General features: G+C 36.2%; 1 protein-coding gene across 1 annotated transcript in view; it reads right to left on the reverse strand.

Moving 5' to 3' along the window:
* The window catches only part of cmya5 (cardiomyopathy associated 5), a 75,122-nt gene that overhangs the window by 31,829 nt on the left and 17,870 nt on the right, over positions 1 to 25,423 (reverse strand). The window contains exons 2-5 of the mRNA XM_039758375.1: positions 19,777 to 23,869; positions 8,055 to 8,150; positions 5,613 to 5,846; positions 3,428 to 3,450 (exon numbers count right to left, since the gene is read on the reverse strand). Of these exons, the coding sequence (XP_039614309.1) occupies positions 3,428 to 3,450; positions 5,613 to 5,846; positions 8,055 to 8,150; positions 19,777 to 23,869 (4,446 nt within the window). The remainder of the gene's footprint in view (positions 1 to 3,427; positions 3,451 to 5,612; positions 5,847 to 8,054; positions 8,151 to 19,776; positions 23,870 to 25,423) is intronic.

Raw genomic sequence — 25,423 nt, forward strand, 5'->3', positions numbered from 1 at the left:
TCAATTGGTCCTTGTCTCACATAGGTTAGCCTAGAACTCCATAAATCCTTACCATTTCAGTCAAATTAAGTTTTGGGGATTTATGGAGTTCAGCTCTTGCAATCATAAAGTTCTTCTTCTGTTATCTTTATAACCATCTTTAGCCTCTGAATCAAATTCAAAGCAAAAAAAAGTATTATAATTTAAATTAGTAATGAGCAAGCAAGAACAAACAACAGAAGTAGTATGTTAAACACTGGGAATCAAACTGACTGGGAAATGTATACTATTGGAACAATCTGTGTGTGTCTCATGTTCTATTGGGCTCTTATATAAAGAAAGGTGTTTGTTAGTTAAACTAGTACTTCTGTGAGTAATAGAATAACTTGGACCCCCTTTTGCATCCTCACTTTTAATACTGTATACATTAAGAGCGTCATTCTTTTCTTTTCAAATGTTATGATATCTAGAACATAATAACATTGCTAACAATTAACATTCAGTTAATATAGTTAAAGTCCATCTACTTTCTAAAGTCTCTTTTAAGGGAGTGGAGTTGAAGGCTCCCAGCAGCAACATCGGGCACAAAGCATGAACTACACCCACACTTACTCATACTGTGCAAATCAGAGTACATAATTGACCTAACGAGCACGTCTTTAAGGTGTAGGAAAACGATGAGGGTACCTGATGAAAACTCATTTAAAGATAGGGCAAACGCACAAACTCCATACAATCCCCCACAGAGAAATCTATGACAATACAGTACGTAATTCTAAACACTTCCCACCAATCTTTTCTTATAAAGAACCTCATTAGAAGTTCTGGCATATTCATGATCTATTCTGGGAATTCTGTATTCAGTTCTGATGCCTTCCTAGTCTCTAGTTTATTTTTATGAGAGAGACAGGAAATTTGTCCTCTTAAAACCATCTTTATCATTACAGCGAGTGTTCCGAAGGCAACATCTGAGGATGCATTGGTCTCCAAATTATTAATTTTTTAGAGGTTAATTCTATAAAGTTTTCACCTGCTAATGGCTGTGGGTTTAAGATGCCACCTGCTAGATGATTATGTAGCGTTTAGTTATCAAAGCTCCAAAATAAGAGTAGCATGGTCTGAGATGACAATATTGTTGAACAAGATTTGAGTGAGTAGGAAATTATTATCAATGAAGAATTTATCAGTTGAGTAATTATGATGTACTGACATGAAGAAGAAGCAATTTTTAAAAATTTGGATATAAAAATGTCCATGGGTCTGATGGATTGTAAACTGCAGTTAAATGTGCATTCACCTTTGCAGTTTTAGAAGGTCCATTTGCCATAATCGATGACCTGTCCAAGTCTGGATTTAAAATGCAATTAAATATCCAGCCATTAAAATTTTATGAGTGCTCAGAATAAGATTAGGAACCAATGCAAATACATTTTGAATAAATTCCCTATCGTCCACATTAGGTTGATATATACTTACCATAATTACTTTAGATTTGAATACATTTCTCCAATACCATGACATAACACTCTTCAAAATCAGATACTACATCTGTTGTTACAAGCAGGACTGTTTTACAAATTAAAATTCCAACACCTGTAGTTTTTTTTATTATAGCTGGATAAAAGAATTGGCTGATGCAATCTCGTTTCAGTCAAAACTTACATGTTAGGCGAATCTCCTGTAAAAACACTTGTTCTTTAAACCTGAGAGGTTGGAGGTTGCTTATTCCTTAATGTTGCTTGTGAATAAAGCACACTTCTCATTTAACAGTTTAATGATAAATAACTAATTTACTGTCAATCAGAATTTTAATTGATTGATAGAAAGTTCCACTTTGTGACATTTCTACCTGTCTATATCTCTTATGATTTACCAAACTTTATTTAGATATCTTGTCAATCACAGCATGTACTTTCAAAGTGTGAACCCAGGAGGTAAAACAAAAAATAGAATGCCTTATCTGCACAACTAATAAATAAAAGAGGAGGATGACACAAGGAGGAATACAGATCACAGGCTTTCTTCAGGCTTTACTACATAGTACACCACAAAATACGAAAATGAAGCAGTTACTTTCACCTTCCCTGCCTAACACTTTCTTCTTATGTGGGTCTCTCTTGACATTTGTCCTAATCCATGACTCTGTTTTCAATTATCCTGTTATCTCAGGATCTTAAACCTCAGTCATGGAGACTTCCAGGGCCTTGTTCAAGTCAAGCCAAGTTTGCATCGTTGAGGTCCAGCCCCCATATAAAGGTCCATGATATTCTAGTAACCCCCAGTCTGCTTGCCATCTATAGTATGTACTGGGTTCTTTGAATTCTCTCAAAGAAAAGCCTGCTGCCACCAAATGAAAAATAGAATTGTTTTAACGGGCCAAGATCACCCAGTATCCATTAAATAGTTTCAGGACACTCTTATAACACATGTTGTACATCAGTTCCTAGCAGTGAATTTCTATCTTCACTGGCATAACACGAATGTATCTATCTAGCTGGATATTCCATGTGACAAAGTGTCCTGCTAAGCCCTGTTCCTACTTGCCACAGTGCTTCTTTGACTGTATTGCCCCCATTCTCTTGATTCACCTTCATAAAATCTTAACTTCATTCAGAAATCTTATATCACTTGGCAGTCTGCTGCCATTTGATGATTTGGATTTTGGAACTCTCTGCTAGTTGAGTAAATTCTCTTTGTTCAAACAGACTTCCCCTGGTTTGCAATCCATTCCTGAAAACACATTTGTAAGGTGAATTTCTGTAGTGTAAACAAATAATCACCATAAATTTAAATGGAAGATTTTAAAGCATTTCTTGGCCCCAAAAATGACTCTATTATTTGCTCACATACTACCAAACTGCATACAGGTTCACTGTATTAAATATTGTTTAATAAGCCACTTTTACCAACACTTTATCATTTCAAGGTTACAGCTGTGAGACTGAGACTGATTGCAGGCCATCAACATCCAGCATCACCCCATGACAGAGGCAGCAATGAGTCATATTTGGAATGATTGCTAAGGCAACTGGGTGATAGCACTAGTGGTGCCCATTTGAAAATCATCTCAGACTGTTTCTATAACAGTGAAAATTCAACTTCATTGTTGTTTACACAATGAGAAACTGTATTAAATAAGAATCTTGTATACCCTGTATTTTCATAATGTGGCTATTCATAATTCAGAGGAAGCTTCTACCAAACTGAATTCCAACATTACTGTTTATTAATGTTTTAAGTGTAGGTGATCTCATGAGACACGCATGCTTTTTGAATAAGTTTGCCTCAACAAAACAAGCAATTAAATTATATTCAGCCCCACACATTTTGAAAAGATGAAACATTTAAGATCCATGCACATGCAAAAGAAAACAAAAACAGCCAGTATCATTTACAGTTGCTTTTAAACATAAGTTTAAGCACACAAAACACTCCACCTTGGTGTTACCTTGTGTTTATTTCATTAGAACACTGGAAATAAAAAAGAAAGGTTCAAGGTTGAAATATGTTACTGAATAAGTAAAAATATAAAGTGGATCACACTTAACTCAGGTTGTTGAAATTAAACATGAATGTGTCTTTTTATTTGCATTGCACTTTCTCGGGGTTAATTTTTAATGAAAGAGTAGATGCAAAATGTCAAAGAAAACTATATCAAAATGTTACCTCCATTTCAACATGTCTTTACGCCTTACCTCCCAATTTCAAGCTCAGTGATCTACAGGCTCAGGGCAGCTTTTTAAATTCTATTAAGATCATAGCTTCTACTTTTTACCTCAAAAACATTTCTGGAATAAAGAGCTGGTGTAGAAAGTCTTAGCTATTCCTATTTTCAGTCTTCTCAGGTAGTCCCTGATGCCACTGCACCTCTAAACTATGATGTATCCTTAAAGAGACAAATCCCACCTTCATTATTGTTCTACACTGACCCCAATTAAGACCAGCCCTGGCTTTTTTATCAAACAATCATCACCTTTTAGGGTACCATCTATAGATAAAGAACACCCTATTCACATACTGAAAAAGTGAGAATTTGCATAACCATAGAGGCTTCTAGAGATATAATTAAAGTGTCAATGTTGGCTTAGTTTTCTCATGATGCCTTTCTCTTGTTAAGCACAATTCCAGTCGCCCCCCCTTCTGCCCCTGAAAACAACATGGCAGCCAAACAACCCATTACATCAGGTGCACAACCATTAAGATGAATTTCTGAATTATACCCTAACATATATATTATCAAAATATACTGAATTTGACATAAACACAACAATAACTAATTAATAAGTTTATAAACAGCTATGTGCTAACTTTTACATTCTCAGGAGTCTGCCGGGAGTCATCCCTTATGTCCTGAAAGAACTGAGTTGAAATTAAAAATTAGGGAAGAATGGATCTTACATTTGAAACATGAACTAATTTATGCCAGTGCTGACAAGCTTGGGCTCAGGACTGACGAACCATTTGATTCTTCTAAAATAAATCTTCCTCTAGAATTTCTGGAAGTAAAACGTTCAATAACATATCTACTGATAAAAAAATGTTTTACAAATTTGGACGTGAGCGTCAGTAGGCTTTGCGCCCTAGGAACTAAGTCACCCGGGCTATTCTATAAAATTTCAGTAATTATTTACTGCTCTGATGCTGATCTTTCTGATCATAAAATAGGTCATTACTATAGCAATTGACAAGAATAATTCATAATTAATTTCAGAATTACGATAATTGAGGGTTCCTCTAGAGTACTTCTTTCTCTTGCACAATTTGGCTCAAAAATTACTCAGCACATCGTCATCTCATAACAGGCTTAAGTTTCAAGTTTGGTATTTTTCCATCCAGCTGTTTTAGCTCTAGATCATCCTCAAGAAACAGTGAAACAAAGACATGCACACACGCACACAGACAGACACACACCAATCGTAGAGATATCAATGTTTTCGGTATCAGGGAACCCTAAAATATCAAGATCCATCGAAAACCAGAGATCAAACTTTTTGACTAATCTAAAACTTTCGCTCCTCCCCCACAGATCATAGGTTATGGTGGGGGAGGGCACAAAGCAATATATAAAGGCGCACCATGGCTTAGCATTGTAAAGTTCACATGCAGAAGTCCTCCTTCTGCTATCAAGTGTATATTTTATTACGAAACCTTAGAGAAAAATAAATTTTTACAAGTTGGTATAAAATGTATAAGCAGTGAAATAATATGAGTGAACAGATTTTGGAAGATGATGAGAAAAGAAAAAGTGATGCACATTTCATTGAAGGAAACAGCAGAGCTGCTACAAGTAATAGGCAGAAGCTGGTTTAATTTAGGACAGAGGGATGGCAAAATGTCTTAAGGACTGAGGATCATTTATCACTTTAAGGAAAGCTGTCACAGTATGTATTGGAATTGGATACACTGTGAGGTGTTAAAAATAGGCTTGACTTGCATCTTATGCAAAGCTATAGTGGAGTGGGGATGGGCAGTCAGCACTGTGAGCAGATTCGGTTACATTGCAGTTTGCTCTTTGACTAGTTAGAAAAGGGATATAACAGAAGAAAGCGAAGTTAAGGGGACATGTTGGGTTATTGTAATGTAACAACATCCTAACACCGAAGTATTTTTAAGAGTTATGTATGGTTACTTACAGATACAAAGGTGAGCTCATCAGGTTCCTCAGATTCTTTCACAGCTTTTTCCAGAATGTCTTTTGCAGACTCAATGCTCTCCTGGAAGGTCACCAGCTGGTCATACAGTTGTTCCAGTTTGATTTTCTTCTCATCTTCCAGATTCTGAGACATCTCATTGTACCTATCCAGTACTGCCTTCATCATTTCATCATTCTGCTTGTCAAGCTGCTGCTCAGTTTTGGTGCAATTTTCCTGTTTTTATTTAAACACACACTAAGTCTGTTAAAGTTTCTAAAATTAACATATAAACAAAAAGATAATCTAGTAATTGCAATTTTAAATGATTAACTAATACAATAGTACTAAAGGTAAAAATGTAAACCGATAAAAAAAGTCATGCATTACATAATAAAGTAACATATCAAAGTGTTTGGAGGCACATAAAAACATAGCCCACAAACCACAGAGTACACAGTGAAAGGTCTTTGTGACACTTCTATCACAACACAAAAATTCAATAATTTAACACTTAGCCACACTGTGTAGGGCAATTTACCAAGGTATACACTAGAGACAGTGGCAAGTCAGTATATCTGGCATAACAGATACTGGGGGGTTTGTAAGAAATGCTAATATGAAATAAAAAAGTGATGCTACTCCAAAGAGTACTGGTACTGCATACTGGGGAGTACAGGTTAACTTGAAATCTTGCTAATAATAAAACTAATAAAGAAAACTCCAGATACTTCAAAGAGCAAAACGTAGAAGTGTGAGTACAGAGGCCCACTTCAGGCACTGATTACCTAGCTATTATGTAAAAACATGTCATACTGAAATCTGTTCCCACTATGAACCTTAAAGTCTTTTTGTTTGTACCACAAGTGTGGCATTCTTTGTGAGAAAAAGCAATCAAGCATTCATCCATTTTCTCTATTTCAGGTTTACCAGGAGTTATAGCCTATCAATGAAGTGATACAACCCAAAACAGAATAGATATTAGTTCACCACAGGGCACACTTGCCCACACACCAGTTAATGTGATATCTTTGGGTTGTAGAAGAATGTCTAAACACCTGAGGCCTCATGTATACAGTAAATGGTGTGTACACACAAAAATTTTTCCACACTCACATCAAGAGCATAATACTATGTACATTTTCACAGCAGCCTCAGATCACACATGTTTCTGCTTGGTTTTGTAAACGGCGGGACCCAGCAACAAGTCGGTGCTGCTGCTTCTGTGCAGTTTCCGTTTCTTTTTTATATTTGCATCCATGACGAAAGATTTATCAAATACACCAAATTTAAATACATATCGTTTGCAAATTTAAAGCACTTGATTGTAATCAATCTGTAACAATATAATGGTGCACAAAATGGCTGCTTTAGCATTTTATAGAAGACATCACAAATGGAAGATTTAGAATAGAGCATGTATTTACAGATTTACACTGATTTCTTGTCCCATGATGATGAATGGCTTCTAAGTCGATTTAGATTTCCAAGAGCTATCCTTTTAGAGCTGTGTTACAGCTCTGCTACCTCCTCCATTGGTTCTGACTTGGGCTGCAACTTGCCTTTTCATGTCACCTTTGATATCTGACCACTTTTATTTATTTTGGGCACTGTGTAACTTTCTAAACTTGAACTTCTGAGTGCTTCTGCCATGCTGTGCAACTCTGTCAGTTTCCATTTGTTGCTTATACCACTGCTTAAGCCACCAAATAGTTTGCGTTTCCTTGCCTCCACTTCACTGAGTAGGACCTTCATTTTGGATTTGCTGAAATTCTTCTTTTTTACATACACTTTTGCCATTGTCCTTTAACAAAACATTGAACAAAAGGGGCTATTTATATTGATTTGCATATTCAAATAGCAAAATTCTGTGAGGAGTCAGGGTGGGGCTATAAGCTTGTGCATGAGTGCGAAAATTCATGTTTATTGGAATTTATAAAGGGAAGGTATTTACAACTTCAATTACACACAGTTTTATGCCTGATTTTTTTTTTTTTTGCGTTTGTGTGTACACACATTTCTAGTTTTATTAGACATAAGCACATTAAGCAAGCCTCACGCTGATAGCGAACAGAATGGATTCACATCCAGACAGCTGTGCTAACCACTAAGCTACTCACTGAAATATTTGGTGCATCTCAGTCATACAATAAAATAATACACATGGTTCTTTAACATTCAGTATTATGAGGATGCCTATCTGAGCTTATATCCTATCTGTCCACTGCCAGACTTCTTTTAGACACTTTCATTTCACACTTCAATCTGCTACAAAGTGTTCCCTCATCCTCTGTTACCAATCATTTGACATCTTCAGTAACTTTACTATTGCAACACAGTTTGCTTTACTTGGCATCAAAATTTCTTCTTAAAAGCGGCATTATCATCTTCCAAGGCATTTGGATGGGAACAGAAAGCACAAGTGTGCTTAATGATGCTGCTTACCTCAACAGTGTTAAAGGCTAATTCCAATTCAGAAACCAAATCTTCAATTTTTTCAGTTCTTGATTGCATTTCAGTTATGAACTCCACAAGTTTTTTCTGAAAAACAAACAGAATATATCTAAGAAGCTGATGAAGTAACAGCACTATAACCATCTGTATGAGAGATAGCTAAACCCGTGTGTATTTTAATATGCAATTTTTACATTCAAGAGTTTATAAGAAAATTAGCTTGACAGTGTGTGGTTCACCACTTGGACTACCCATTTGCAGTAAAACACATAACCAGATGAAACATAAGAGAATATTACCCAACACTGACTTTCCTTCCTCTTAAACAAAAAATAGGTATAACCCATTGTTCTGATAAAAAATAGTGCAAATACTTTGAGCAGAGAACCGTTAGATTAAAAGTAAATCATAAAATATTCTAAATTTAAAAACCAAAAAATCAAGCTGATCATTCATCAAACCAAAACAAAACACTAAATTTTAGCCAAAATATGTCACTAAAGAATCAAATACAAACATAGAAAAACAGAGCACTAAGTGTTACAGGGATTATCCATCAAAAAAGAGACAGTGAACAGAACAACTTTCATATCATTGCACTGCTGCTGTCATTTGTCATGACATCCAACCATATTACCGTAGCAACAGTGTAACAGCAGCATCACATTATTACAGCAGCCATAAAAAAAAAACACAAATAAATTTTAACTAAGTCAAAACAAAAGTGAAACAGAAACCTAACATAATTTGATTCAGCATCCCAAACAAAATAATATTAAATAATCATTTAGAAAAAGATCTCCAAAGAGAAGTACAAAATTATAAATAAACAGAACATAATCATAACACTTGTATAAACTAAAACAGCTGTGCCCACAGAATTTTAATGGATTGCCACAGTAAGTTACTCTTCAGAGAGATCTGTAAAAAAGACAGGAGAAAACGAGCAGGACAATATCTGTGACATAAGAGAAAATATCAAAACCAACAGATTTTCTAAATGACTTGGGACTCGTATCCTTATCTAATATTAACAAATGTTATTTGAATTTAAAGATATATGACATATTCTGTGTTTCTTGCATTTGTTTAGTGCCCTTTCTTCTGTTTTTTTTTTTGTTAAAAATATGCTAATTGTTACATTTTCAGGTGAGACCTGAGATTGGGTAATTGGTCTCAGGTGCTGCTATTAGGTTTTTCAGCAGAACCTGCTGCCATTGCAGGACTGCACTATTAACCCCTTTGTTGTGTTTTTAGTGATCCCTTTGTTCTATTTACATTACTTTCACAGTCTTTGGACCATTATTTTTTGTGTTTTTTTTTTTTGTATTTTTTAATTTTGGCTTTGATGTATGGATTTTGTTATAGGATTTTTGATTCTTCAGCTTTGTTATAATTTATTCATTGTTTTTCAGTATTTTGATTTAGACAAACTTATTCTTTTGCTTTCTTTTTACAACTTTGATATTTGAATTTTGATTTTACTGATTTAAATTTTATTTTGCTTCTCTTTTCCTTTATTTTGTACAACTGAATTTTGAATTAGAGGTTTTTGGATTGTCTTGTTTTTTTAATGAACTCACTTTAATTATACTCAAGTTTTGCTGTATGGACATTTTTATTTGACAGTTTGCCTCCCGTTTCATATTTGTATTTTGGTATTTCATAACAGGGGGTTGTTACAGCTGATCTTATACACGCTTATATTCTACAATAAAACAAGGAAATGTTCTGATAATGAGTAGGCAATATGGCAAAAAAAATATTGTAAGAATTTAAGATATATTTCAAAATATTTTAAATTTACCTTAAATACGTTCACTTTCAAGTTACTATATAGGCACAAGTCTACTGGGGTTATGAAATTGAAAGTCCCAAACATAAAGTTTAGAAAAACACTGAAAATGTGCACTAGAGAGGTAAATAGTTTCAAAAACCCAGCTAGTAACAGAGAAGGGAGTGTAGAATCTTTATAAATGAAGTATTTATTTTCTAAAGAGGCTCAGATAAGCAGTGAAGCTCCAAAGAGCACAAAAGGCACAACAGGGAATGCCTGAAAAGGCAAAGGCAATCCAAGACAAACAAGTGCCAATCATAAGTTCAGAATGTGAAGTCAAACACAGAACGTAAAGTCAAAAATCCAGTAATTCACAAAAAAAAAAATCAAAAAGCACAATATACAAGGGATTTCGACAACCACCATAAGCACATTCACAATGAACAGCGAGGGACTGTGGGCTGTCACCGCCTTTATAGGGCTAATGGCATTCCCTCTTTAAGGACCACCCACAAAACACACGGAGCATAACAAAAGATGCTTAGACATAAAGAAAGGAAGTAATCAACAATGTTAAGATAAACAATGAACAAAATAGAAACAAAAGAGAAATCTGTGGAACCCTGGCTAGAATCAAAGCTATGCTCCCATTACAAAAGGTCTACCTGAAGAATCAAAAAAGGCTCTGTAAGTTTTATTACTTTTATGTTTATAATTTGTTTTTGTAATAGACACCAATATCCTACTTATAATAATCTCCATCAGTTACTAGTCTTGAACAGTATCTCATATTCTGCAACAGTGATTAAAATATTTCTCCAAAAGCAGGGCAATTATAAAATACACAGTACAAACAGTGCATAGATTTGCCCTTTGAAGTAAAACTAAGGGAATTAAATAACTAGCCAAGATGCTCAATCTGTCACAGGGATGACTTTTTTGTCATGTGAAAATACTGTCAACAGCGCTGAATGCACTATTAGTACCAGCATGCGGCACAGGAATTCACTTTTTTTTTTTTTTTGCAGTGTTGCTAACCCATGAAGCATTAGTTTGAGTACATTTATCCTTGCCAGTGAATGTGTCACCATTACTATTGGATAATTGCAGCCAAATAAATCATTTAGTCTGTAAAGACCAATATGGATAAAAAGTCAAAGCAAATGCACAGATCTAGCAGAGCCATGAAAGGAACATTCATGACAGTTAAATAAACAAATGTAAATTTTCAAAAGTCTGTGTTCTAAAGGTAAATTACAAAGAAAACATGCAAACGATGTCTGCAGAAATGCAGTAGATAAAGATGCCAAATATAAAAAGGCAAATGCAAAGTATTTAAACGAAAAGAAAACAGTAATTCTAACAAGTACCAAATTCCTAAGCAAAATTCAAAAATCCAATTAACACGTTCAATGGTAAAAAAGCACAAAATACTAGAAACAAAATCACTAAACCAAGTGGAACTCAAAATACTGGTTGTCAAAAAGGCAAAAATGCAAATGCTAAAACAACACTACCATTAGAGTTTTTCCTTTACATGTCTCCTGTAATCTACGTGCCTACTATATGATAAAAGTATTAAGGCCATTTCACATTTTTATTTATATTATGTCATGTGATTTTGTTTTTTGGATTTTTTTCTTGTTATTTGTGTTATTTCTAAGTGTTATCATTATTTTTGTGACATCAACTTGGTGCCATTTTGTCTGATGTTTTATGTGGCTGTCATTTTGAGAATCTTCCCAGATGAAGTTGTGAATTCAAATCCCACTACTGATATTTTGTGACAATGAGAAACTCACTTCACCTGCCTGTGCTCCAATTGGAGAAAAACAAAAAAAATGTAACCAACTGTATCTCAAATGGTGTAAGTCACCTTAAATAAGACATCATTTAATAACAACAATTAATCTATAAGTGAAATTATGCTTTACAAATAAAGTGAATTCAGTTTTATTGAATTGTAATTATGGTATGCCTGGCTGACATAATTTTTAAACAGCTACCCTGTATTTCAGTTAAATTTCAATTACTTTTTGCACCTATTTTGAAACAGAAAAATGATTTTGGAATGTGTTGCTACAGATGAATATCTACCACGCCAATCATTGTGCAGTTGTCCAGATATTTCCTTTTTCCGATAGGAGGACTGGGTATGTTTGGTTAACATTTGCCTGACATGTGGAGGTTCATTTGTACTTTAAAAAAGAGAAATTATCACTAACTGACTTACTGTTCCTTCAAAGATTTTAAGTGACTACAATAAAACAAGGGAATGACATCTAAGAAATACACAATCAAATTACTAACATTTTTGGTATGATAATAATACAATGCACATTTCTACATAGACTACTCCATAGGTACTGCATAAGATTTTTCTACTGATTTCTTTCAAAAATGCCCACGGGGTGAGGGGGATTTACAATTAAACCCCAGGTAGTAATGAGGGCAAACACAGGATCTTAATAAAATAAAAGGTTTGTTCTCACAAAATGCTCTGTTTACACTATGAAGCACAACAGGCATAAAGATGCTGCCAATAACACAAGACAATCCAAACAAAAAAAAAAAAAAAAGTCTCAATGTGGAATCCAAGGCATTGTCAAAAAATAGAACACGTGTTCATAATATCCAAAAAAGTACAAGCACAGACAAAATTACGTAACCCAACAAATATGAATTCGAAATGAGCTACCAGGAACTGTGGAAGACCCACTAGATTTATAGGGCAGAAAATAAAAATGTTAATGACCAAACTCAACGTAAATAAAAGAATCAAGAATAAACAAAAGAGACATAAAACATGAACTTGAACTTGAACCTCAGCCAGTAGAGGAACCCTGGCTGAGATTTAACAGAAACACAGCTGTTAGAAGTTTTTTTAGGAAACACATGAGCACTCAAGCTGATATGCTAAAGTGGAGGGAATTAAGATCCTGCTCTGAGCGCGGGTGTGAAAGTGGAAATCATTGGGGTCAAGATATGAGTTGATTCACATTACAAATGCTAGACCTGATATGTGCACCTCTCTGACAGCATGTTCATGGAATGACCGTCTTTCCATATTACAATCAGCCTGTAGAAGTAGTGCATGGTATACCAGTACTATAAAAGTACCAAACTACCAAATTTTTAAAAATTGTACTATACCAGCATTATGTATTGTTTAGTAATCTTTCTACATGAAAATGTGACTGAAATTGCTTTATGCTTCCTTATCATCATAACACTTATGATGTGCCTCTTTGCAGTGCAATGGCATTGTTTTTCGCTTAAAATGTCTGACTGGTTGGCCAGCTGTGGTTTATACCTTGATATGCACAGAGGACTAATATCCATCCATCCATTATCCAACCCGCTATATCCTAACTACAGGGTCACGGGGGTCTGCTGGAGCCAATCCCAGCCAACACAAGGCGTAAGGCAAGAAACAAACCCCGGGCATGGCACCAGCCAACCGCAGGGCACACACATACACGGGAACAATTTAGAATCGCCAACGCACCTAACCTGCATGTCTTTGGACTATGGGAGGAAACCCACGCAGACACGGGGAGAACATGCAAGCTCCACACAGGGAGGACCCGGGAAGTGAACCCGGGTCTCCTAACTGCGAGGCAGCAGCGCTACCCACCATGCCACCGTGCCGTCCCAGAGGACTAATATGATGTTCGGATTTCTGCATACTTTCTTAAACACAGCACTCTGCTGTGACCGGAGACAGTGCTTATTAATGTTTGCCAATCCCCAATGTTCACACTGGACACGTGTCCTTCTGACCTTTCCTGGCCTATAGTTTTGTTTAAATGTCTGCCACTAGCCTTCTTCTCTCTGGCACTCCTTAGCTGATATCTCACCCAGTCACCCACATTCAAAACATCTCAAATGCAAAATGTATTTGACTTTGAAAGAGTCCACTGCAATGCGGAGGCATGACAACAGCTGTTTAAAACATCTCAGAGCAACTGACTCAGAAACACTATGCAAGAGAAATGGCTGACACTGTAACATAAACCACAATAACACGTCATACATTTGAAATTAAAGGAAAGGAACAGCCCCGAGCCCATCTACCATGGTGGAAATTAAGCTGAAATTGACCAAACACATTCAGATTTCAGTCTGCTTCAAAAAGCTATTGTTTTCACCAAAGAAAATGATTTGCTGCAGTGCATAGCACCTTTAAAAGAAGTCCTAGGACATCTCAGCAACATTTTTAAAATTCATAGCTTGAAATGGCAAACTGTTTCTGTTACCTTACTCCCCTGGGTCCCAAATGAGGGGGGAGCACCAGGAGTGTCCCTTTTCAGCACTGATCTCAGGATTCTCCCCATACAAGTTACATAAGTAAGTTACATACAGAACGTCTTATACTGAAGTAAGAATGGTGTAAAACTCAGCATATCTTTTGGTGTGGGAACTTTATAAAGTCAGATAGGTTTTATAGTTACAGTATATGTAGCATCATTAAGAGAATGCAAAAATCACACAACAATCTGGATTAACATTCATCTAAGCAATATTATGATTGCCTTAAAAGGAAGGCAAGTCCAAAGAGACTATTTAAATGGTAAACAAACAAAGAAATGACAGCCTTTCAGATGTGGAACCAAAAGAATTAATAGGATGGGTTGATGCTGAAATACCAAATCATTAAAATGACGCCAGTCTCGAAATTGATAAACATTACAACAGAAATACAAACAAAAACACAACATCCACAACAAAACTAAACTCTACTTCAATAGACAAGACTTTCCTAAAATCTTTCCCAGCAATGGTCTTCATTAACTTTTTGGACCTTTAATCCACTGGCCATGAGACAATGCGAGTTACCTCTTATAATGACACTGCGATTATGTCAAATTTCAAAATTAACTGCCCAAATAGTAGCAAAAAAATTTATGCAAACAACAATATGATGGTGTGTATGAAACTTGTCCTAACAGCAAACTTGCAAGTAAACCTTTTGAGTAGAACTGGGAGATGCACGTAGAAAAGCAAACAAGTGGCAAAGCCAGGAAATCAAAAAAAGAAGTCAAAGCCAAAACACAAAATTTGAGGTTGAGAGGAATAGGAAGATGTCAAAACTGAGAGACCCTTGTGAGAAACATGCTATCCTTATATCCTGTCATGTCAGTTCCAAGACTGGTCACGACCTCTGAGGCATAGAAACAAAGGGAAAGTGGACCATATCTATCTATAAAAAATAAGTGTTACTCAAAATGGTGGCAATTAAGGACCTAAAATGTCAACCAAGATGTTGCAAAAACAAAACACAGCACCTAAACTATTAAGAATTTTGAGCAAATAATGACAGAAACAGAATCGTCACCCTCAAAAAGCCACAATTCAAGAACAAGATAATATTTTATAATCAGAAGCAATACCAAATCATGAAAAAACTACTGCAACAAATGGTGATGCCATCATAAAAATCCTCATAAATTGTGCACGATAACATTATAAAAAAGATATAAACAAAAACAATAAAACTCACTATAGCAACGTGACTGGATCTTCTTACTGTCCATGGTGTTAGCACACTTGTCCCATTGTTGTTTTTTTCCTGATTGTTATGAATGGTGTTTCATTTATGTTAGGTAGAATGCCCAGAGGGGACTGGGCGGTCTCATGGTCTGGAATCCCTACAGATTTTATTTTTTTCTCCAGCCTTCTGGAGTTTTTTTTTGTTTTTTCTGTCCCCCCTGGCCATTGGGCCTTACTCTTATTCGATGTTAATTAATGTTGATTTATTTTGTTTTCTTACTGTGTCTTTTATTTTTCTATTCTTTATTATGTAAAGCACTTTGAGCTACTGTTTGTATGAAAATGTGCTATATAAATAAATGTTGTTGTTGTTGTTTTATTTCCAATTTTTTTATTTTTGTGGAGGAATTTGTGCTAATTTATTGTATACATATGTCTTCATGCAGTGTTTTTATTTTTCTCTGTCAGCTTTAAATCCTAACTCTGTCAAAACTGGCCATAGTTTAACAATAAACTAATGGATAGATACTGCTGGGTTCCACTTATGTTTCAAACTACTTGGTTTTCTTTTCTGTTAAAACAAATATGTGTCTTTATGTGTAATCATCCTTTAATTAAAAATGTGTAATGTTTTTCTTTTGCTTTTTTCTCAAGAATTTGTCACAGCAGTCAATGTCGGCCTTCAGTACATTTATTCTGTGTGGATTTGTTTCCACCACAAATTGTACTGACTTTTTATTTACCATAGAAAAAGATAAATGTGCTTCTTTGTATCTTCATTCTGTGGACACTTTTTCTATAGTATCGTTTCTTGTGACTGAAGACAGAGAGATATAATTAAAGTTAGTAAAAAATCTTTTATTAATACACATCAGGCAAGGGTAAAATGACAGAAAGGCACAGTCCTAGGACACCTGCCCTTCATCTGCCCCGAGGGGTCGGTGTCTCAAATCTTTTATAGGGCAAAGCTTTGTCTTATGACTTTAGTTGCACAAGAATTCCAAAAAATAACATCTTTACAACAATTTGCTTGGATCAGCATTTACAACATTTTTAAAGTTCATCAGTTGGTCACTTGTGGTTTTTTGTCTGTTAGGAAAAACAGGAAGTTGCACTTGTCATGTGCACTTATAGACAAAACAGGACCTGCGTGGCTTTTGTCACGTGCACCAGATTGATCAATACTGATCAACTTTTTATTATTTTTCCACAATTCTAAGACAATTCCCATTATGTAAGAGGCAGGCTAGCTTACATTCCATTTGCGACTCTGGTCACTCATCTCAGGATCTGGAGCAATAAGATGCAGATAAGAACTAATTAGTCTTGTCTCTAATTAACTGATATTGTGAAATCGTACAAGTTACAATCTGTGTCCTACCTTTGTTCATGGTTTAACATCCTAAAATTTGTGCTGTCAGAGAAATAAATCCTTTCCATGACATCTGTCAGATATTGGTGTGGTTGATTTGGGTGTATTTGTAATACTTTTATATGTTGTGAACCAATCACAGGGTTCATTCAGAATTTCTGTAAGAGTTCTGGATCCATCTGTGGTAAAGTGCAAGATAGAGATCTATTGTGATGAGCAGTGTTTAATAAATAAAAGTGGACCATCGCATAGAATGGTGTAAAACACATCACCAATCGACATTGGAGTGGTGGAAATGTGTCCTCTGGAGTGACTAATCACATTCCACCTGGCAGTCCAGTAGACAAAACTGGGTTTGGAAGATGCCAGTAGAATGCCACTATAAAGTTTGGTGGAGATGGGACAGATAATGATCTGGAGCTGTTTTTCAGGGTTTAGGTGGGCTCCATGGTTCCAGTGAAAGGTGATGTTAACACTAGAGTATACATTTGTGGTAATAGTTGTGGGGATGGCCCTTTCCTGTTCCAGCATGACTGTGCCCCTGTGCACAAAGCCAAGTCCATAAAGATTTGGAGGAACTCGAGTGACCTGCGCAGAGTCCTAACCTCAACCCTACTGAACACCTTTCAGATGAATCTGAATGAATACCCAATGTGATACAAGTCAATGCCATTCACCATCAGTATTTGATCTCCCCAATGCTCTCTTGGTTGCATGGGCACAAATTTCCAAAGATAGACTTCAAAATCTTCTAGAAAGAAGAGTGGAGGCTTGTATAGCTGAAAAGCAAGGTCCACCTCCACATTAATGCCTTTGGTTTTGGAAAGGAAAGTCCAATAAGCTCATATAGGTGTGATCGACAGGTCTCCGTAAACCTTTGGTCATATAGTGTACTATATATTAATGCAAGTGAATCAACAATAAAATATCTGGACAATAAAATTCTCAGCTCTGCAATTAGTTTGACTTTTCAAAATAAAAAAAAATCATTGAAGCAAGTTTGTTCTCAGAAAGATAAGATTTTGAAAAACATAAAGAAATTTGACAGCCTGAAAAAAGAGAGTTACTTTACATCTGACTTCACGGTTGGAAAATACATACTGCCATTCAGTCCACAGCTGCTTCCATATCAATCATACACCATTCCCATTGCTGGCTGAGATTGATTTCTTTTGTTCCTTTAGTTTTAATGGATCAAACCCTCCAATCTTAATTTAAGTATGAGAACCTCAAAAAAAAGCAATACACATACTTTGGGTGAAATATCTACTGGAGCGTAAATATGCAACATCATACAGTTAAATTAAACACACTTGATATGTGTACTGTCGTAAAACTGAAGCACATCAGTGTATGTCCTAAGCAGAGCTTGCCGTCTTTTGTGCACTCACCTATTTGAAACCTGTCTTTTTTCTACCATATGTAGTAGCACACAATTTCTAAGCAGTATTCCAGGGGATCAATAATAATAGACATTTTTTTCAAAGATCTGCATTTGGTAAATAAACCAAATAACTAAAACAAAACATAGCACTTCACAAACTCAACTGTTGGTGTTTCTTCATATTTTTTCCCGGAGGAAAACAATGTTTCTCTTGCCCACAGAGTGTTTATTGATATATTTAGTTCTCTTTAATGTTAGCAGTGTGAAATGGAATCAAACTAACTAGAAATATAAACAAAATATGGATCACCCCCATTCAGAACAAAGCAAACAAACAAGGTGTGTGAAAAGTCCTTAAGATACCCAGCCTTTATTTGAGGCAAGTATGTGTGAGTACTTTGTACCCATAAAATTCATTGCTGATCCTAAGGGCTCATTTATACTTCACACTCAGAACGTGCACATGCCCGCATCATGGCTGCCACGCGTTCCCAGCGTTCATTTGATGCGTCCTCTGAGCAGGTTCTCACAAATTAATGCAACGTGTGCGTGAGTTGCAGTACCAGCAAAAAGTCGAGGGAGCTCAGTGTGCTAAAAGTTGGAGTGTCAGAGTCAGAGTTACTATTTACATCCTACAGAATCCTACGATGTTTGATGAATGGTTCAATGTAGTGAAGCAAAATGCAGACATACAAATGCATTTGTGGTGCTTTTATATTCAAGTGTCGCATATTCCCGATCATAATGACACGATACATTTTAAAAGTCTCGCATACGGTCTTCTGTGCCGTCCTTTTTTTTCTGGGGCTTCCTCCTGACCTGACAGCAGTGGCAAACAGCAATAGATCGCCAAACAGAACACATTAAATGTATGATATTCCAACTCTCTGTACATTTAGAATCCTAAGATTTATACTTGATATCACTTTCAGGATGAAATGCAATAAAGTATGTATGTTACATTTTACAGATAAATCGTTAATTCCGTTTAAATAATGAACACTGTTAATAATTACACACATGGGGGTGACACAGTGGCAGAATGGTAGCACTGCTGTCTCACAAGGAGTCACATCGCTGGTATTCCTGCTTGGAGTTTGCATGTTTTCCTGCTGGGTTTCTACAGTGTGCCACTAAAATGACGGTAGTGTATGTGAGTGCTTGTATTCACCTTATGATGAGCTGATGCCGGTCCAGGGATTGTTTCAGCCTCGTGCCCAATGCTTGCTGGAATGGACATATCCCTGGATTGATGGATTTAATCATTAAACATCCTTCTCAGAGATATTGCGGTAAGGTTTCATTGGAATTTAATAGGTGTTCCAGGCAATTCACAACACAGAGAAGCCAAACCTGTTCTCACCATGATGATATCTCACACTGCCATCTGGTCGATTCCTCCAGATTTACATAAAATACGTGCGCAAGTATAAACAGTAAAATGCTTGTGTAGGAGGAGTGTCTGGCTGGAGCATGCGTCGTGTCGCGTGAAGTATAAACCTGGTTTAATAAGTAGAATCAAAAAAGTCCCACTGAATTCTTGGGTGGTTATTCCAACAAATGTCCACGATTCTATATGTATAAAAACAAGGTCTTCAGAAAAGGAAGTACTTTGCTCAGAACTCTATGGAGGATTTTATAACAATCCCACAGCGCCACAACAGATTTGGAAATCTATAAATCTTACCTTTAAATCAAATACAGCTTCATCCAGTGTTGAAACTTCATGGTCTTGGTGATCACCAAATAGCTTATCAATGGCAAGAATTGGGCATCTGCAGACATGACAATAAGTATCAGGTATGGGCTTTTTTAGTTCTTTAAAATCCAATTCAGCATCTGAGATCACAGAGGAACCACCCAAGGCCTCAATGATCTCGTAATCAGCTTCAACCTCCTCTTCAGCTGGTACATCTGAAATTATATCATCTACAAAATCAAATCTAGTTTCAAGGTGCTCGACCTGTTCCTCTCCACCAAGTAGCTCAATTTCTTGTATTGAGTAGTCATGAATATCTTGCTGAGTTATCATTTCATAATCTAGGGCTTCAGCAGTTTCTTCTTCATCTTCATGATTTCCACACTGTTGTAAGTCCAAATCAGATTGTTCTGGCACAATTTGAGCTCTGTGTGGTAAATGAAACTCAGTTAATTCACTCAATATACCTATTTCTTCATTTTTACATTGTATTCCTATTACAGGAAGGCCTTCATGTGGTCCTTCCAGCCCAAATCTTTCATCTAATTTTTCTTCTGAGACAGGCATTGATAATTCCTGCTCCAAACCTTTTAAATTCAGGTCACTCACAGAAGTAGAAACATTTACCATAATGGTCTGTGAGTTCTTAGCTTTCTCGAGGAATTCATCATACTCTTCTTCTTCTATAACATCTTCTGTTTGAGTCTGAACACTTTGCTCTTCGACAGTTTTTGGTAAAGGCTTCTCTAACTCATCTTCTTTTATCTTTGACATCTCTAAATCTTCTACCTTTAATAACTCTGCACTGTTTATTTCCTGCTCACTGTCCGGTAATGTCACCACCTGATCTTCAAGCTCATCATGTGTTTCCTTAGACGTTTCATGGTCTTCTTCAGGTACTACCTGAGTAGTGGTAACACTCAGTTCATGTATGAGAAGCTCATTTTCTTTATATATTTCTGGTATAGTCCTCTCTTCTGAAGTTTCTTTTTCAGGACCAGCTGTATAAATATCTTCAGCTGATCCCTCAGATCTAGTAATGACATCCTCTTTACTTGTGTCCACTTCTTTTTCAGGGTGTTGTTCCAGTTCTTCTAAAGGTATCTGGTCCTGTACAGTGATATTGTCAATTGAACATGTGCCTTGATCCTTTGGCACTGTACTAGGTTCATCTACTTGATCAGCTACAGTTGTTGTATAATGTTTAATTGTATCACTCAGTTTCAAATGATTTGGAATTTCTTCAGACATCACTTCAAATGAGGGTTTCTGAGATTCTACAGATATACTCTGGTCCACAAGTGTTGTTTTCACATCCTGTTCGAGTAATGGTTGTTGTAAATGATCTTCTTGCTCTTGCTCCTCTTCCTCTTCCACTTTCACTTCTCCCTCTTCTTCCTCTTCCTCTTCTTCATCTTCCTCCTGAATTACATCTAGAGTCCTGTCAATGAGAATTTCTACCACATCTGCACGGTCTTCCTCATCATCACTGACAACAGCCTGAAACTCTAAATCATCAAACACTTCATCGTACATTTCAGCAAGCTGCTGTTGTTCATCAAAAGGAGACAAATCTGGGACCTCAGCATGGTATTCAGAATCAAGCTTTTCATTCAAGTCGTCAACTGCCTTTTCCCTAGATAAAGTCCCAGTTAGATCAAAAGTGCTTTGTTGCCATAGTCTCTTTTTTTCATGGACCGTTTCATGAACCTCTTTAGTTTTAGTCTCTACCTCCATATCTGATGGAAATTCATCTTTCAATATATACTTTTCAAAGTATATACCAGTGTTATCATCTGAATCTGATGCTCTGCTGTGCACAGAGGCATCAGATGTAATGCTTTCCACATCAGAAGGTTCACTATCATTTTTAGTCTTTTCTCCAACAGCATTTTCATATAAATCTTTATAAAGAAATGCCATAGCTGGAGGTTCTTCCAAAAGAGACGGGTCAATGGTTTTAGTAATGGCAGGAAAAGGAATATGACGTATAAGGGTTTCCTCCTCTTCTCCAAACAAGCATGAGCCACTTTCTTTGGGTGGTGATAGTACACGTTTAACTGTATCTTTGTCACTTGTTTCATCTTCACTGTTATGCTTACTGAGAAACTTGGTCTGCTGGTCATATTTAGACCCATAGAAAACTTCATCCAGATGTTCACCAGCTATTTCTATGTTTTCAATGGAATTCAAGTCATTTTGATCTTCTGCAACCAGAGTACATTCAGTTTCATTATTGTCATTTCCATCAACCTCATTATACGAGGTGACTTCACACCTTTCAAGAGTAATTTCTTGCAAAGATGTAGGTACTTTTTCATCAAACAAGGTAAATTTTTCAAAATAATCCATGTCATTACCAGATTTTGAAGCCCGTCTCTCTAATGTGAATTCCGTTGATTCAGTGGTCACAATGGTACTATGTTCCAAGTTATTATCATCTGTCTGTTCTAACACTGCTGTATCTTTGTGGTTTAAGTCTGGTAAACCGTTTCCCTCTTGAGAACTCTGCATTTCAGACACTTGCTTGATTTCACAGGTCATATTTTCTTCTGTACCTATGATCTCATTACCCTCTACTGTGTCTTTCATGGGCTTTGGTATAATTAGAGGATTTTTTTCTAAGTAATCCAAATTATCTTCCATATATATACTTTCTTCCTCATCCACTGTTAGCATTTTATGAGGTACAATAATATTTAATATTTCATAACCTTCTGAAACAATGCCAAAAAGCTCTTTCTGACATTCAGATTCTTTAAGGTCTGATGTATCTTGTTCAGTTTCTAATACTGGACATTTTTCCCCAGCAAATTCTGGTTCAGTTAGCCCAGGCAATGTCAGGATACGACTCTCACTCATTTCTTCATGTGGGTTATCATGTTGTGATACATCTTTAATAGCCACAGTCACAGAATCTACTGTAGGGAGTGGGTTAGATATTGGGGCAGACACTGTTGTAGGAGCTCCTGTTTTGGATCTTGCAGTTTCACTCCTGTTTTCACCAAGCCCAAATTTTGGAGTAAATTTCTTACCAGAAAATGTAGGGACCCTTTCTTCAGGTGGAGGAGAGTTAAATTTCATGATTTTTCCTTGAACAAGCCCTCGTGGTTTACTGGGGATTATACATGGATCTTCTTTGACTGCAATCTTTGCAGCCACTGGAGTATGAGGTACTTGTTCAGCTGTTTCTTTGTCCTTGAAAGGATCTGAAGATGGATTTCCTGCCATCTTGGATGAGACAGGCACATTCAATTGTGGCTCTTCACATTCTCTCTCTGAAGGATTTGGTTCAGGGTTTCCTATAACCACAGGATTTGTGGACCCTGTAGTATGAGGCACAAGTTCTTTCTCTAATAAAGCTGTAGGATGAGGATTTCCTTTAATGACCGATTTAGCTGATACAGGCATGTGACATACTGGCTCTTCTGGAGTTGTCTCTGTTTCTTTTACTGGATTATCAAGACTGCTTCTTTGGTCTAATAACTGGGAGATAACAGGCATGTGTGACACGGGTTCATCAATCATTGATTCAATCAGCTTTGAATGAGGATTCCCAGGTCTTTGTGATCGAGCGATCACTGGAACATGAGCTACAAGTTCCTCCTTAGGTTTGGGTTTAAAACTTGCAGGGTGAGGATTCCCATTTGCTGATCTTGAAGTAACAGGAGCATGTGGCATCAAAGTATTCTGCCCAGCACTTTGTTGATTTAAGTCCAAAGTGGGCACAAAATCTGAAGGCTTTTTTAGGAGATGTTTTGTCTTTTCTATCCGGCTTCGACCGTTTGTTTCACTTATTCTGTGTCCCAGACTTGTTTTTTTCCTTCGACGTACCATTTTCTCTTCATCCATAATGAATACAATCTTCCCAGGTGAGGATCCTACTGGAGAACCCTCCAGACTGTACACATCAGAAGTGGTACTGGCTTCTGATGCCCATGGTGTAGAACATCTGCTAGAGGTAGTCTCCCATACAATTCCACTGTCTTCACTTTGGACTGTCACCATGGAGAAGGAAGGATCTGCCATAATACACTGCAGTTTAGGTTTGATAGCATGATCCTGCACAAGATCTCTCAAACTGTAAAGAAAGTATATTGAAAAAATGTATTAGAATTTAAATATCAATTTTTCATTGCAAACCTGCCAGATACTTGAATATTGCTCAAGTTAGTGTATTTTTATTATAATCTATGGCTGATATAACTTAATATTTTACAAAGAACAGCAATTGTGCATCATCATACTTACTCAGATCATTTGTATTACAGAATTAATTAAAAAATATAATAAAATGTCTGCCTATATTGCAAGAACTGTTGAATACAAATGAAGACACTGAGAATTTAGATTGTTCTGAGACCACAAATGGACTAAATCTCTGGACAACAAGATAAACATAAATGTCGCACCATAAGTAGTGCCGCAAAAGAGGCAGAACTGGGGGGCATCAACAGTAGTCTTAAAAAAAATTTTGAAATGAAGCGGCAGTAAGCCTTGCTTTTAAACCCAAAATCCTATTTTATAGTCAAAACCAAAAATGAACTTAAAGTATTGAAGACTTATAGATTATATATTACACACAATATTTTTTCTTTTGAAGTTATCAGACTTTGACCATCAAGGGATTCAAGCATCTGACCTTTGTACCCCTTGACTTGTGATGTCATGAATTCAGGATTCCTGATATTACTTCTAACAACCACTTAGCAACTACTACGCAAATCTGCAAAACTAGCAAATCTAGTGCCTAAACAAAAATGGTGTGGCAAAATGATGATGCTAAATAATTACAATGACTTTAAATTAATCAGATACAAAAAAACATAAAAACTAATGTCTTAATGTCTTAATTGACCCTGAAACATAAGAAAAAAATACACCATATTAACACAAAATAAATAATCCTGAGATCTGCTGCTCCTGCTCAAGTGCTGTGAAATTAGTTCGTTTCTAACTGTTTTATTTTGCTATGTATTTTGCAGTCCTGACCAATCTGCTTTTTGGCTCTGTATTAGGATTTACAATTATGATTGAGGAATTTGGCTTCATTATTTTTGCATCACTGTTTCAGTTTTTGCATTGCTTTATGATGTTGTTTTCTTTATTTGTGTTTTGTGCTTAAGTTTAGTATATTCGATACATACACGTGTTGTATTTTACAATGCTAATAATTAAGCCAAATGTATTCCATGCGATTCATTTTTGAGTTATGGAACTGACATCCCATAAACACACCTACACAGATCACACCAGAAGTGGTCAAATCATGTTCAACAATGTTGAATTGTAAATGTATTAAAAATTCAGACCCAGTCACTATATATACACCAAAAATATACTTAAGGACAGTCATAACATGAGAAGGTTTTCACCTCAACCCTCACAAAGCTCAGAACTGATGCTACATTCATGAAAACATCACAACATTTGGTGTAAAAACAGCCTGTTCTAATCCAGATTATGTTCAGCTGTAACTGCAGGCCTGACGATCACTGTATAGTGTAAAGGACTTCAGGTTCCATAGCTCATGTCCAGACTGAACATTTACCTCTTTTTTGTTTCGTTCTTAAACCAGTCTTATTAAATCTATGATATTTATGTTATTACAGAGTGACTAAGTCCCTTTTTTTCA

This window comes from Polypterus senegalus, chromosome 7 (genome assembly GCF_016835505.1).
Source record: "Polypterus senegalus isolate Bchr_013 chromosome 7, ASM1683550v1, whole genome shotgun sequence".
NCBI lineage: Eukaryota > Metazoa > Chordata > Cladistia > Polypteriformes > Polypteridae > Polypterus > Polypterus senegalus.